Raw genomic sequence first — 17,447 nt, forward strand, 5'->3', positions numbered from 1 at the left:
ATGCATTCACAATGGTCTTTAACAGTGGAAGAGAAAGCTAGAGAAGTCGGGACCAGATGTGACTATGGAACGAAGACACAGAGCGATTAACTTTAGTGGCTTGGATGATGGAAGGAGGGGTAATGAGCCAAAGAATGTGGATGGCTTCTGGAAACTGGAAAGATCAATGATATGAATTCTCTTCTGAAGCCTCCAGAAAAAAAAAATGCAGTCCTAGTGACAGTGATTCTAGCCCAGCAGGACCTATGTTACATTTCTATCTACAGACTGTAAAATCATAAATGTGTATTATTCATGCTGCTAATTTGTGGTAATTTATGGTAACAGTTATAGAAAACTAAAGCAGCTAAGCTAGCCTTTCTCTCGAAGTGGCAGACTAAATATTAGCATTTATTTCTGCTGCTTCCTAAAACACTGAAATAATAGTAGAGAAATTTTGAAGGTTTAGCAGAGCAAAGAGATTAGGAAATGAGACAGTGGCAAAAAAGCAAACAAACAAGTAAAAAAAAAAGCTTCCTTGAAAGTCTGTTTTAAAGGCACACTTTTCTTTTAAAATTAAACTCACATTGTTGATTGTTTCATAGGCTGGCAGAAAATGATGCAGGTTTATGTTTGGATGTGGGTAAAACATTGTTTACAATGTAGGATCCTAAGTACACTCGTACACTCAAGGATGGGAATCCTGTTCTACTGCTGGAGAAGGTGATTACAAGGGCTTTAGCTGGGCAATGTTATTGACCTTAAGTAAGAAGCCTAAAGATACCAACCTCAGGTAAACAGTCCAACCATGTCACTTAACATTGAAGACCAAGGTTGGACTTACCCCATTCATTTGCATGGAGCCTCAGTGATTATGTAATTGACCAATTAGAAAACAGACTCAAAATTGTATACATTAAGATACTAAAAACAGATATAATGCAGGAAGAAGACACATTTAAAAGAATTGATATGTTTATACTTTGTTGTAGGCCACCAAAAGTCTAGTTTCCTTCTGTTACCATATATTTGACCATTTACCCAATTCCCCCTCCCCATCCCCCTTTCCTTTCTGGTAACCACCATTTTATTGTCTGTATCTATGTTTGTTTTAGTTTTGTTTGTTGATCTTTTGTTTTATAGTCCACATGTGAGTGAAATAATAAAGTTTTTGTCCTTTTGAAAATAAAGACACCGTGATTAATAATTTTAAATAGTTGAGCACTCATAATATGAGAAAAAGATCCTTTAAAATGTTTATTTATTTATTTTTAGGGAGAGGGGAACAGAGGGAGAAAGACAGGGGGAAGAAACATCAATGTGTGGTTGCCTCTAGTGTGCCTCCTACTGGGGATCTGGCCTTTGACCCAGGATGTGCCCTGACTGGGAATGGATCCAGCAACCCTTTGATTCACAGGCCAGCACTCAATCCGCTGAGCCATGACAGCCAGAGCCCTTATTAAAAAACCAAATGTTTAGCTTGTAAAAAGTTATTGAAAAGTAAAACTATTAGAGAAGAAATTAAAATCTTGGCAGAGAAATGGAATCAAATAAATAGACATAAACTGAAGGGCATAAAACAAAATTAAGAATGTCTTCATGAAAGTAAAAAATACACAGCAATAACAGAGGAAGAATTATTAAGAAAACTGAAAATCAGTCTAAGATTTCCAAAAAGCAAATAATGTAAATTCTATAAAGCAAAATAGAGAAAAATAGAAGGATGCAAATAAACAATTTAAGACCTATATTGAAGGATATAAGTTTCCAGGTTGAAAAGGCATGCTTAGGCAAAACATACTGAAATTTAAGAGCAGTGAGAAAGATTAAAATATTCTAAAAATTTAAGTTTACAAGGAATTAAAAATCAGAGTGTGGTCAGACATTGAAAGCCAGAAAAGAAAAAAACAATGTCACTGAAATTTTGAAGGAAAGTGATTTCTACCCTAGACCAAACTATTAATATTAATTATGAAGAACAAATTGATTTATTTAAAAAAAGTTTTAAAAAATTTAGTACCATATTTTTTATGAGAAGCTCCTAGAAAATGTCTCATGAAAACAAAGGAGTAAACCAGGAAAGATGAAAACATATGTCCCATAAAACAGGGATTACACCCCAAGAATGCCTAGAATGGAGTTCCCTGCATGAGGAGGAAGAGATACCAACACAAGATCTCTACAGCAGACTCAAAAAATTTTGCAAGTTGAACAGGTCAGAACGCTCTGGTAGAGGAGGATAAAATTGCTCAAGTATCTAATGTGTTCGGTGAGATAATGGGAAAATACTTATACTTGGGAAAGACATTGTGGTCAAACTAATAATAAGTTTAAACATAAATAAGAAAGATAAAATAAGACAATTATCCACTCTAAAAGGGAAAAGCCATGATGGGTGAGAAAAATTATCAAAACACATAGGCTTAATTGTTTCAGCACTTAATGAAAACACTGATGATTAACCTAATTAAAACATGATACGACAGCAGTGGAAATTTTGTTGGGGTAAGGTGGGTGTGGTGGAGGCGTAGTAGGTAGCAAGGGTTGGAGAAAAAGACTGGATCTTTACTACCTCAGTTAAAAGCAAATAGATAATGTCCCCAAATAAAAAATCAAAATGAGAACAACTGTAATTGAACATCAATACTAAAAAACAAAACTAAAAAAAATTAAAACATTTTTTTAAATGGTTAGGGATTTGCATGTAAGTAACAATAGAACCACCAAGAGAGCAGGGACTTAAGTTCGTAGATTTAATTTAATTAACAAGACTAAATGGCCTATTTGAGAATGTTTTTTCAGGTGTAAAATTGGGACAGTCCTTACTATATAGAGTTGTGGAGATTCAAACAATGTGTGCAGAGCACCACACAAGTGACTGACATTTGAAGCTGGGAAAGGTTAATGGGAATGATGAATGAGATTTAGTCTAAGTAAGCAATGAGAAGATAATAGGCCCTGCCATACTTGTCTACAGCACCCATAGATCATATATAACCCAAAATTTCTGAAACACTCATGATTTCTAGACAACGTTTCAGGTAAGAAAATCAGAATTTGGAAAAAAACATTCTAGTAAATGATGAGGACCACCTTCTTTGAACTCCTCTAGGCCAGAAGCTGCAAGAACTTAGCTTTTTAAATTAATTCTGAGAGGTACCAGGGAGTTGGACGTATTACGTATCACAGAGAGCTGGTCTTCTCCAAAATTAGGAATGCACATTTTCTATGAAACTCTTAAAAATACCTGAACACTTTTTAAAAATGTGACTTAATATTTAAGCAAAAACAGGAAAACTATGTATTTGTCTGCTGTACTAACTGTGCCTTTTAAAACACTAGTTCAGCAAAGGAAAAGTTGTTCATGAAACTTGCTCCAAGAAATGCAGAATGCAAATAACATGCTTTAAATTCAGGTTCCATGTAGCTGAAGTGCCTCACAAATACAGAGCTAAAATAAAAATTAACCTCAAGGACTGAATTGTGGTGAATTAAATCATTACCTTTTAAGAGTTAAGAGTCTTATGAGAAAAACACTGAATCAAGAAATATGAATAATTAACTGTTGGAAAGTAGAAAAATAATGAGCACACTTAAAAGATTAAACCTCAATCATGTTTTGAAAGTTTAATACAGTTTTCAAGAAGCTGAAGTTTCAGTATTGAATACAAGAGTTTACATTTTTGTCAACTAAATGACCTGTACATTTAAATAATTGCAAATTGCATGCCAGGCAATGTAATTAGTTTGCTGTTAATTTGAAGATGATTATATATTATATGTGTGTGTGTGTGTGTGTGTAATCCAGGCACAACTACTGAAGTAGAGATCACAGTGTGCTGTGCAGTCAAGGTGAACTCTCTTCATAGTATAGATTGGTAGAAAATTTCATAATACAAATAGCATGTAAGACACCTTCTCCATAATCTAATTCTTCCTCCCATAGAAATAATCTGTTGTGTTTCCATCTTGTTTGGGCTCTTGAGTAATCAGACAACTAAATAATTTTACAATATTTTAAGCCACTATAAATGAATGTAAAGTGGCTTAAGAATTTTTCTGAGCTAATTAATGATAAAATATCTTTACTCTTCATTTGGTAAATATTTACATAATTATATTCACATATTGCTGGAAAGGGTGAATATTTAAAATTGAAGATAAGCATTATCAAAATAATTATATGTTTTTATTTACATCATTTTGATCAATACAATGAAATATTTTATCATAAAATGAGCTATAATATGAAAATCCCATAGAAAGAGATTATTCTGCAGTTGTTAAATAGTTATTGAGTTCAATGAACACATTACATTTGCTTTCCAACAGTTACCATATCGGTGGGCTGTACTTTTTCTTGAGTCAAGTTGACTTTTATTCTCTTTGAATTGAGCTCTTACAACTTCCTGAAGTGGGAAAACCAGAGGTTCACTTTTTATTCAGTCAGTAAAATGCATAAGTGTCTACTGAAACCATGTCATGTGCAGACTGAACAAATATCACACAAGATCAGTTTGATAAGACATCCTCCGGGCTGAAATACATGAAACTGAGATGATTTTGTTTGGAATGATCAGTGCCAAAAAAAATCAGCCAAGGGAGAAGAAAAGCAATTCTTTATTTTTATCCAAATATATTAGACTTTATCATTTAGTTAGTTTCAACAAAAACATAGAGTCACCATAAAGTATACAAACCAAGACGCTCTAAGAGTGAAAGGGAGTGCTGTAATAATTCCACAGGTGCAACGGGAAAAACAGGAACTCTCCTGGGTAAACTGGGACCTATGACCAACTTTGCAATAGGGGTTACACTGCAATTACATGCAGGAATCATACCTTTCTGATACATAAGTACTGAAAATAAAGGAACAGCATTCGCTGAGAAATGTTAACTTTGGCAACAGTGGTGTTTCTCATCATCCAGGTCTTTAAGTATCACCCCCCTCCTTAAACCACCCACCTGTTCTAAAATAATCAGTTTTTATATCATCCAGTCACTTTTTCATGTTACCCTCTTTTTCTTCTTCTAGCTTCTATCTTGACTGTCTGAAATTATCTCACTTGGATTTTTGTGTATCTCACAGCATCCCCTCCCATTCTCCTACTGATATGCATTGTTCAAATGGGCAGTGACCTCCTTTGACTTAGTCATACCCAAATCTCCCAGGAGCTAGAATTGCCTGGGTCATAAAGGACATGCAAAAAAAATGTTAAATGAATTAATGAATACATTTGGAGAGTTTACTTTTGAGCCCATATTCTCCTTGGTAGCAAAGACAAAATAACTCTCCAAATTAAAGTATGGCTCTATTCAGTTTTAAGTGTTTGGACTAAATAATCTATGCAATTTCTTCCACTGGTAATAAATATAATATGACCCCTGGACTCCCTTCTCTTTCTGCTACTATTTCATTTCTTGTATCTAGCAAAAAGGAAAGTTTGGAGACTTTTAAGGGTCATGGCAACCAGCTCTGCTCACAGTGGATGTATGCTCATTTTGCCAGTAACAATTCCCTGGTATATGTTTGCACCTACAGAATTTGGTTGATACAGAGGTAGCCAGAAGGTATTATTGTAGTCAATACAAGAATTGTGGATGTAATAATTTTCCAATAAGGAAATTATCACAAGATTGCTAAGAATGGGAAATGATGAGTGCCCAAACCAACCATTAAGGATTTAGACATTCATGCGGAGAGCTAGATTCATTATGGGCAGACTTGGATTGCAATGATCCAAACAGTTTTATATGAAAATCCATGATATTCTGATAAGGAGCACTTATAAATTTTCATAAAAATCTCTGCATTCCAAATGTTTATTTTGTAGGTGTTCTACCGAGCAGTAGTTTTGATATCCTAATGAATTATAAATATAAAACCTTAGTGTTAAAAAAATAGTACTGCTAAGATTATTTTGGTAAGCCAGGGATCCAACACACTAATAAAATCACTGTTTAACCAACCAAATAATAACAGTAAAAAACAAAAACAAAAAAAACCCCATGAATGAGTAAACTATCTTCACTTCATTTACTTTGAAATTCTCTCCAGTATAAACCAAACATTCCTTCTGAACTGAGTAACAGGTGAGGGATGGGATAGGTTCCCCAGGGGAGAAAATAAAGACTGTCCTATTACAATAAATAAAAGTCATAAGAAACTTGGAGGGAACACTCTGTAACCTGTATGAATGTCCATCTGCTGTCCTGCATACCTGAAACTAATACAAAAAAAAGTGTTGAGTGAAAATTGTGGATGAAAAATAAAAATCTTTAAAAAGCTCTGAAAAAAAGACTCCATGAGACATACATATTTAAAGCATAAATACTTAGCATCTGTTTCATTGTACTGTTATATCTCCTCAAGATAAGTTATTGGTTTTTAAAATGACAGAAGATTTAGAAACAAAGTAAAAAGTGAATGATTTTGAAACAGGGACCATTAATTGTGTAATTTCACACAGGCTCTCATATATTCAACATAACTCGGCTACTGACTATCACAATGACTCAGCATTTGTTCAGAGCTCATATTTGTGTTAGATCATATAGAAAACAGATATCCAGAGTTTAATTAGTCCAGGAGAGGACCAATTCCCAAATTAATCTATGTTTCTTTCCCCCCAGTACAAGCAAGTTTCAAAAATTATAAAAGTTTTCAGCATATTGATATGCTTTAAAATTTATGAGTTAAATATATTTTTGCAGGGCCATAAATAGCACAGACTTGTGGGACTTCCTCTTATAAAATACGATTGAAAACCTTCCATTGAAAACCTTAAACAGCAAAAAACATTAAATCAGATTTTAAAATGACAAATAATTTAAGGCTAAAATATTTGGTATTAATAATTAATGCCAGTAGCCTTCCTAGCATATTAAATAAACATGCACAATAACTACAACTTTGAACAAAACATCACAATTTTATCAGATATATATGTATGTATGCATGTGTGTTCATATGTCTGTATAAGTATATCTGTATATACTTACACACACATATACACAGTTTTATCGCCCTGAAAGGTATCCACTCATGTTTGGCTTAATACATACGTATGTTAGAAATGTCGTGGAGAGTACCACTCCTTTAAATATATATATATATTTTTTCCAGAATATACAATATAAATATACCATATATAAATCATGCCATAAAACTAAATGCAAAATTTGCACATTATTGCATGCATGATGTGATAATACATGCCCGTTAATAAGAATTTCCTTATGATGTTCTCCCTTCACAACTTTTGCTTTCTGCACAGTAGCAAGACGTGGGAAGAAAGGGTTCTCAAATAAGCATATCTGACTTCAGGGGGTGGAATTTTTTAATTTTCAGACTCCTTAGAGGGGATTACCTCATCAGCCAAATATTAGATTATTACTAACTCAAACAGTAAATAATGCCTATGGTGGTGTTTGTTATGTGAATCGATCTGAGTTCATTTTTCTTAATTTGGCTGGAAGATTCCCTTCCATCCTGGATGCTCCCCCAGCCATCTTTTGAAGCTTTGGTGGCAAATCCGCCACTGACTGGCTCATGGGATCAGACAACATCTTGGTGGTTTTAGATACCAGTTTTTCTTCCGAGTTACCAGGAACTGAGCTTATTCGTTGAAGTTTCATGGGCAAATCTCCCAAGCTGTAGGCTTTTTCTGAAGTTGTAGAACTCATCCTCAAGAGTTTTTTTGGAAAGTCTTCTCTTCCAGTAATTTTCTGCAGCTTAGATGGAAGTTTTGTACTAATGTCTTCTAGTCCATCTAAGCAATCCACCGAATTATGCCTTTCTCTGCTGTTAGTTATGGCAGGTGCTATTAAAGGGGATGACATGAGAAGCATTTCCTCCTGTTCTTTCACACTGTAAGGGGGGGTGGGGACTTCAAATGTTGCATGAAACTGGGAGTAATCAACTTTAAAGAATCCTTCTTCTAAGGAAATCACAGGAAAAAAACGATGACCCCAAAGAACTTCATCTTCAGTGTATGATGTTCGAGCTTGACAAGTCATCCCTACAAGCAGAAAGAAAATCCTTAAAAAATTATGCATAGTGGAAGCACAAGTAAAGCCAGTTAGAACTAAGGAATTTATCTTGCTTTTTTATTTAAGATTTGGACTTTGATCTGAGTAGAATGAGTAATAGTATATGTTAAAAGTTTTCATATAAGTTGATAGTTTAGAGGCATATACTTTCTTCCAATGAAAAACTCAGGGCACTAGTACTTTCACATTTAGAGGGTAATACATTAGAAGCATAACTGATTCTTTATTTAATGAGAAACCAAAATAAAAGGGCACTGAATGCCAACATATGTGTCTCTATAAGGTGACAAGGAGAAATCACAATCATTCTCCATCTTTCAAAAAATAATGTGACACGAAACAAAACTGCCTTTGAATCCAAACACTGCCATGATATAAAATTAAGAAAGATACCTCACTGAGCATTATTTTCCTATTCCGTTGAGTAAAGCAAGAAAAATAACGCCTGTGACACAGGACTGCTGTTGAGCATAAAATATAATAATGTACAGTTTGCTCTTAATAAATGACAACAAAGACAACACAAGTATTTGCTAAATACATAGAAGTTGAAAATACTTCTATGTTGGATAATGCCTTTTTCCTACTGAGTAGTAAGTATACATACAATACTGAGAATAAATACACAATTAAAAATCATATTAAGCATAAATCCTTTACTGATTCTTTCCAAACTCATGCTTTATATCATTATCAGTTACCTATACCAAAAAATATTATTACCACTTGTAATACTGTATTTTTTGAGAAAGCTATTAAAGAAACACATAGAAAACAAATGCCTGTCATATCTCAGGCACTGTTAGGTGTTTGCTCTAATCCTCAGTGTCATCACAATATGAAAAGACTCTTATGTCCATTTTTAAATCAGGAACATACTGCTCAGAGAGATTAAGTCTTTTGACTTGGGAACAGATCTAGGAACCTGTAGGGGAAAAAAGCTGTATTATTTTAATTTCTGGGTTGTTTTTGTTTATATTTTGCCATGCTTGTCTTTACTCTTTTGTTAGAAACCCAAATCTAAACAATCTATCAATTTAACTACTACAGTGGAAATCTGATAGTGACCAAATACTAGCCTTGATGATAAATATTATATCAGGAATAGCCACCAGAAATATTTATACATAATAATATTACTTTAAAAACTACTCTGTCATATGTTTAGACATACACGCTGTGACACTATATATTTTCAAACAACCTTCTAGTCTCAGACTAAATATGCCATGAGAAAAAAGTAAATATTGTCACTCATTCAAAAAAAATATATTCCTGATATATTTACTTGGTGTTATTTTGAGAATTATAAAGATTCAGCAAAACACCTAGAATAAAAAACAAATAGTCCTGCCTACTGATATAAAATATTAAACATAAAACTGATAACATAATTATGAATTATTTTAAATTTAATTTTTACTGTCTTTTTCCGTGCTCATTTAGCCCCCTCGTAGCCCTGCCCCTCAGCAATCACCACACTGTTGTCCCCGTGCATGACTCCTTCCTCCCTTTTCAATTTATCTTAAAAAGCATCCACTAAGCACACACAGGGTCTGGCAGAAGTAAGGCCTGCTTGAGTGTGGTTGGTCGGTTAATAATATGGGTATAGTGATTTATAGTTTTAATTCGAACATTTCACTTAATGTCATATGGTATGCTTCAGTGTGATATTGTTATGTTACAGAATTACATGCTTATGATTTTGTCATAAAAAAGTGTGCAATAAAAAGGGGCATTGTTTGTGCTGGACCCTTTGTAAATATACCTCACATATATTGAGAGTGGAAGTTTAGATCATGAATTTGTTCAATTATTTCTAACAATAAACACTGAAGGAAAATTTAAATCCTATTCCCATCTTAGCCCATTTAATTTTAGTGACTTTTTATTCACATTAAGAAAAATATAAAGTTAAAAAGCATAATTCTGTTCCTATTATTTACCATGATACCATAACACAGATGGACCAGAAAATGGGGACAATAAAAATGCGTAAAATTATTATGGTGCTTAGGGTGCAATGACATCTACAGTGGAAAGAACTTATTCCAAATGTTTGCTCACATAAATACGTCTGTAGGCACTGTTGCTAAAATGCTAATCAATGTTTTTGACTAAAGTAAGGTGGAGATTTTATTCTACTACATGTAATGACTTTTACTTAATTCCATACCAAACTAATACTTGTGAAGCAACATCTTTATATAATTAAAAATTATATGAATCTGGCTATCAATTTTGCTACTAAATATCTTGTCAAAATGATCTAAAACTCTCTGAATCTCCATTTTCTCTTTTACAAAATACCCTTATAACATTGTTGAGAATTTAGGGTAAGTACAAATGTATTGAACAGTGCTGGGCATGTAGGCAATGCTCGGGGAATAAGGACTGCTGTTTTCATCACGCTGTAGTAACCACTTGCAATTCCTACTCTTCCTGAAAATTAGAGACATTAAATTAGTATAAAGAAAAATTCTGATATATTAGTCATTTGTCTCATTCGAGAAATATAGAAAATTGAATTGAAAATCACTAGATATCAGATAGCAAGCATTTTTAAAATGGTAAACACTCAAAACATTTTATAATATATACAAATATATTACTTATATTTCCAACATTTAGGACTACTCAATATTTTCCACCTAAGAGACTACGTGTGGAATGTTAGGAGTATTAAAAAGGCCTGAAGGAAGCTGAGTGGTTAAATTTATTATAATACATGGGTATCTCTACCAAGAATATTTGCAAGCATTTTTAACCGTTTGTTTTTCTACTATTCCTTTTACTCTTTTATTAGATGTCAGTACACAAATATTAGACATTTCCACTTTAGCAACATCACATAGTATCTATATACATGGTTTCACCTCTGAATACTACTGTGCAGTGAACCTATGGATACCGATATGAAAGCCTTAGAATGTGGATAACAGGAAAACATGTCTGATGGTCAATATGCAGCGTAGGCAGTGCGCTAACACAACATGTAATTGATCGACTACTTATTACAAAAATGACCCCAAACTGATGTTAAAAAAACAGATTTCAATTGAGATGACTTAAAGTAAACATAATTATGTTTTCTAAGAACATGCATATATCATAGTGTTCTTCCCTCTATAATGTTATTTTTTATTTCTTGTTTTAATCCAAATTATTTTAAAATAATCTATGCTTGTATTCCTAATTGCAAATGCCATTGGAATCAACATAAATGGAGGTAAATAGCACTGTTCAAAGGTTACTATATGATTGCAACTCTTAACTGGCATTGCAACTATTTGCGTGTTTTAACCAGATTCCAGACTTGAACAAATGTGATGAAAATCAACACGAGCTCATCTCTGTGGAAACGGGCAGAGCAACAGATGTTGCTACTGAAAATAGCTGGGACTTTTGAATCCTCAGATGAAAAACATTTTGTGAAAAAATATTATTCTGTACACTGATTCATGGATAAACCAGCTATATATTACTGTTTAATCTAATTTATTCCAGCATCAATGTGTCAATGTAAAATGACAGAAGCAGTGTAGTGTAACCTCTTCCTTTTGGACTTTTCCTTTACTGATTCTGCCTTTATACCATGCTATTCTGCCCATCTCTTTAACTGAATTGAATGTTCATTCAAATAAGAACCCTGAAAGCTTTTTAAGTGAACATGACAAAATGAGTTCTATCTGACAAGTTCTTAGTTAAGCTTTCAGAATACTGCTAACTCATTATGTCTTGGTCAGGGATGGTACATATGTCACCTACACAAGGTGAATAGGAGATGGATACAAGATAACCAGGCCAAGGTGAATGTTTGAATTTGGTGAAACTACCAAATAATCAGTAACTTCTACACATAGGAGGCTTATCTTAACCTTACTATAGAAATTGCCAAGTGATAGGCAAAGCCTGGGAGTGGGGAGAAGGAGGGTGGAAGTAGAGGGGGGGAGAAAGAGAAAGAGAGAATTCTCCTATAATAGTGGTTGTGTTCTAAGATGTGTGTATTAAATAAATAAAAGTGGGAAAAGAGCAAGTGTCCTACAATTAAGTCATGTAATAATAATAATAGATAATATTTCTATAGGGCTTACTATGTGCCAAACGTCTTTCTAAGAACTTTTTACATGTTATCTTGGATCTTCACAACTGTGTAAATTAAGGCCTGGTTTCACTGGTATCACATGGATATTGTGAAGATAAATTAAATTAATTAACATACACAAATTGCATGCACAATAAATATCAAACATTTTCTTCCAGAGAGTCCTAAAATATAGGCTATATGACTATAAATTTTATTTTAACACACAGTCACACCCCCACACTCAACTGCTAAATTCAGCCAAATAATACATTGTTTTTATTCCTTAAATCTATCCTCTTTATTTTTTCTTCAAATGGGCAGTGGTTTCTATAACTAAACTGACTAATAATAGCTGGGCATGCATAGCCTGTGCTATATTACAAAGTAATTTTCGAAACCACTCTGTGTATTGCTCTAAGGATTACTGAATAAGGTCTGTAGCTGTTTCTTCCCTAATGTGCTTCCAAAATTTCACCCATTGCCCAAAATATAATAACCGTAACGCTTACTTGGCATGCTTTGCATGGTCACTATGGAGTTGCACTGAGTTGAACCCAAATTTAAAGTATAAACTTTTAGAGAAAGCATATGATGTTATATTTCAAAAACCTCAGTTATGAAACATAAAGACATTGCATACACCACTGTTTAATAACACTAAGGTTGTGGCACCAGGCACCTCTGGGATACAGGTTGCAAAGCTATTAAGATTATATATGCTTCCAGAAACTTCAGTTTTCAAATAGATGGAATTCCTTTAGAACTCAACATATTCTGCTCAGGTAGACATTTAGAGAGGAATAGGAATTTCTAGCATTTGGGCAACCTGGTATTATCCTCTACTACTTACAAGCACTTGGTCTTACAATGTGATCTCATATACCAGTTTGCCATTATTCCTTAATCTAGGTCAAATAATTCTAAAAATAAAAATTAAATAAATAATAAAGAAGGAAAACCTGATTTTAGTTGTTAAAAAATAAACTGTCAAGAGATATAGCAATAGCTATTTCAGATGGAATACTTTAGGTTTCTAAATTCTCAGAAAGAAAGAAAGAAAAGAAAGCAAAAGAAAGAAAAGTCAATTTTTCACCATGACCACTAGAACATGTTAGACTCCCCAAAATGAACGCAAGTCTAGGTGCTATGAGGGTCAATTACAGGTAGGATATCTGGCAGGGAATTCATGCTCATACTGATAAAAATTCAGGTCTGTCCAGAAAAAGTCTAGCTATTGTTAATATGATGAGAATGGTTTGTGCAAAACTGATGGTACCTGGCAGCCACAGAGAGTGGACTAAAATGGGCATGTGTGAACAATGACAATTTCACTGCTCTAGTCAGTGGGGATGACAGATACCATTGAGTAAGCATGTGCACTGTGTGGCCATCGCGTTCCAAATGACTGAGTGAGTAGACCAACAAATCTGCATTAAATTTTATATTAAGCTTGAACATTCCGCAGCAGAAGGAGGAATGATTCCAATGACTCAGAAGGCTGCAGCTATGAGCAACTGGTGACTGACAGCTTCATCACAACTACATGCCGGCTCATGTATCACGTCTAATGAAAAGTATTTTGGTGAAACATCAAATCACCCAGGTGATTCCACCCTGCTATAGCCCAGATTTGGTGCCCCGTGACTTCTGGCTTTTCCAAAAACTAAAGTCACCTTTTAAAGGGAAGAGATTTCAGACCTTCAGTGAGGTTCAAGAAAATACAGCAGAGCAGCTGATGATGACTGGGAGAACTGTGTGAGGTCCTAAGGCACCTAATATGAAGGAGACTGAGGCGTCACTGCCCTATGCACAATGTTTTTTGTTATCTTGTACCATCTTTAATAAATGTGTTTATTTTTCATATTACATGGCTGGATACCTTCTGGACAACCATCATATATTTGAAATACTCAAGTAATATTAAGCAAAAGAACATGGACTTTGAATATAAACAATATTGTTACTGTTTTAATCATACATTTTTAGTAAGACCTTGGTCATATTAATTAAGTTTTCTGAACATTGACTGAGATAAAATATGGATAGTAAGGACTTCCACCAAGATGGAGGCATAGGTGGGAACACTGTACCTCCCCTCACAACCAAGTTTAAAGTCAACAAAATTTCAGTAACCAAAACACAGCCAAAACACAGAAAATTGAACTATGCGGATGTCTGACAACAACAAACCATTCAACCAGGCCGGTAAGAGGGGCGGAGCCAGCAGCAGAGCAGGGGTTCGTTTGGAAATATCTCCTGACCCAGGTGTGTAGGCAGCCATGGTGGGTCCCAGGTGTGGGGTAGCAACATGCGGACCCAGTGAGGGTGCAAGGTGGCAGGCTGACTGCTGTCACACATTCGAGCACAAATAAAGCAGTGAAGGAGCAAGCAGTGAGACAGACCACGCAAGCCCCAGTGGCGGGAAGCAGCAGAGTGAACCACCATTGCCCCTCTCTGACCCCACCCCCACATACAGCGTTACAACCCAGCGACTAAGTTGCCCCACCCTGGTGAACACCTAGGGCTATGTTCCTCAGACGTAAGAGGCAAGAACAGACCAAAACATTATGGCTCAAGAACTCAAAGCCCCAGAGCTGATAACTCTAAGTGACCAAGAAATAACCAACCTATCAGATGCACAGTTCAAAATACTGGTGATCAGGATGCTCACAGAACTGGTCGATTTTAGTCACAAATTAAAGGAACAAATGAAGGCTAGCCTAATTGAAATGAAGGGAAATGCACAGGAAACCAATAGTGATGGAGAGGAAACTGGGACTCAAATCAAGGGAGTGGACCGGAAGGAAGAAACAACCAAACAGAAAAGTACGAAGAAACAAGAATTCAAAAAAATGAGGAGAGGCTTAGGAACCTCCAGGACATCTTTAAACAGTCCAACATCCAAATTATAGGGGTATCAGAAGGGGAAGCAAAAGAGCAAGTGGAAAAGTTATTTGAACAAATAATAAAGGAGAACTCCCCCAATCTGGCAAAGGAAATAGACTTCCAGGAAGTCCAGGAAGCTCAGAGAGTCCCAAAGAAGTTGGACCCAAGAAGGAACACACCAAGGCACATCATAATTACATTAGCCAAGATTAAAATGAAGGAGAGAATTCTAGAAGCACAAGAGATAAGGGGACAGTCACCTACAAAGGAGTTCTCATCAGACCATCAGTAGATTTCTCAAAAGAGACCTTACAGGCAAGAAGGGGCTGGAAAGAAGTATTCCAAGGCATGAAATCCAAAGACCTACAGCCAAGATTGCTCTATTCAGCAAAGCTTTCATTTAGAATGGAAGGATAAATAAAGTACTTCTCAGATAAGATCAAATTCAAGGAGTTCATCATCACCAAGCCCTTATTATATGAAATGTTAAAGGGACTTATGTAAGAAAAAGAAGATAAAAAAATGAACAGTGAAAGGAGAGCAAACTCACAGTTATTAACAACCTAAAACAAAAGCAAAGTAAGAGGACAGCTAGATCAGGAGCAGAACCATAGAAATGAAGATCACATGGAGAGTTAGCAACAGGGGAGTGGGAGGAGGAGAAGGGGGAGAAGGTACAGAGAATAAGTAGCATAGACAGTGGGTAGAAAATAGGGGGGAGGGCAAGAATAGTAGGGGAAATATAGAAACTAAAGAACTTGAGACACATGGACATAAACTAAAGAGGGGGAATGGTAGGGGAGGAGGTGTGCAGGGTGGAAGGGAATTAAGGGGGAGAATTAGAACAACTGTAATGGCATAATCAATAAAATGTATTTAAAAATATGGATAGTAATAAGGGAAATAATTTGTAACTTATAGGTTAATACAGTAATAAATGATACATTATACTTAATGATTCTACCATATTACTTGGTAAAAATATAGAGGTTCAACAATTGGTAACTATCATCTATTATTATTATTGGGGTTCCAATTATTAAAAGGTCATCTTAGCTATATGTCAATTCTTTAGTGACCAGCTCCTTTTTTAGAATCAACCCAAAGCAAGTGAAATATTGTTCATCTTGTTAAATTCTATTAATTTGATACAAACCATATTATCTATATTTATCTGAATGAAGAAAGGTCTGTTAATACACACATTATGAACTGAGTCAAGTATAGCATTGTCAGTCTGATCTGCCCTGCAGGAATCTGACCAACTTTACAGTAGCAATTACTTTTCTCAAAATATAATTAACTTCTGCTTCAGTACCTTCCGCTCTCCACTCTCACTTCATATAAATATGGCAGAATTTTCCCAGTACACTTTCAACTGATTATCTTTCATTTAAAAATGAAAAAAAAGTCCATTTTTAGCACATCTTTTTTCTTTTCCTTCAAAGTATCTATAAAAACACATTTTCTTGCATTGTCAATCATAGAACTGAAACTATAGCAACCTAAGTTCATTCATGCTATTGTTTTCTCCTATAAAGATATGACTTTTAGCTTCCCAAATACCTTAATGGTTTAGATATAATGTAATTTAGTTACTGTTAAAGAATAGCCAATATTATAAGAATGACACAAGAAAAGATATTTTTTGGAGGAAAAATGTAATACATTTCTAGCTTCGAATAAAAGAGAACATTTTCAGACAACACTTTAGAACATGATTCCGAGTCACAGAGAAGAAAGCCTATTTTTAATATTGTCTGAAGCAATAACACACCTGTCAACTTTTAAAAAATATTACATATAAATTACAGCAATTAAATGCTTACATTAATCCCTGTTTGTAAAATATACTCCTAAAATGTTGCTTTGAATATAATTGATAACCATGTTGTATAGTGTTATGGTTGAAACAAGCTGAAATTCACAGGTTGAAATATTTTTTTAAATATTTTATTTATTTATCTTTAGAGGGGAAGGGAAGGAGAGAAGAAGAGAAACATCAATGTACGGTTGCTTCTCATGCATCCCCTGCTGGGAACTGGCCCCTGCCAGGAACTGGCCTGCAACCCAGGCATGTGCCCTGACTGGGAATCAAACCGCAATCGTCTGGTTCACAGGCCTGCACTCAATTCACTGAGCTACACCAGCCAGGGCATGAAATCTAACCACTCATATGATGGTGTTAGAATGTGAAGTCAAGTGAATTTTGAACTGTGTGATATTTCAATAAAATGAATAAAGTTAAACAAGAAATAATAAACCCCCAAATTACTAGCACACTTTCTTAGTTTCTTAAAAATCTAGTTGTAAGTTACCATTACAATTTTATCTCTTCAAAACCCTTAACAATAATAAACACAACACTTAGTAAAAAAATATATGCTAGGTCCTGAGTGTTTTCCAGTATGTCCATTATTATATAATTTTCTCCACCACTCTA

At 34.7% G+C, this 17,447-nt stretch overlaps 1 protein-coding gene across 1 annotated transcript in view; it reads right to left on the reverse strand.

The window, feature by feature from the left end:
• Positions 1–4,330: 4,330 nt before the first annotated feature.
• Positions 4,331–17,447, reverse strand: part of KCNJ3 (potassium inwardly rectifying channel subfamily J member 3) — a 137,073-nt gene continuing 123,956 nt past the window's right edge. The window contains exon 3 of the mRNA XM_037027827.1: positions 4,331–8,000. Coding sequence (XP_036883722.1) covers positions 7,414–8,000 — 587 coding nt within the window. The 3' untranslated portion in view covers positions 4,331–7,413. The remainder of the gene's footprint in view (positions 8,001–17,447) is intronic.

Source organism: Sturnira hondurensis, unplaced genomic scaffold (genome assembly GCF_014824575.4).
Source record: "Sturnira hondurensis isolate 20B ecotype Veracruz unplaced genomic scaffold, ASM1482457v3 Scaffold0019428, whole genome shotgun sequence".
In the NCBI taxonomy this organism is placed as follows: Eukaryota; Metazoa; Chordata; class Mammalia; order Chiroptera; family Phyllostomidae; genus Sturnira; species Sturnira hondurensis.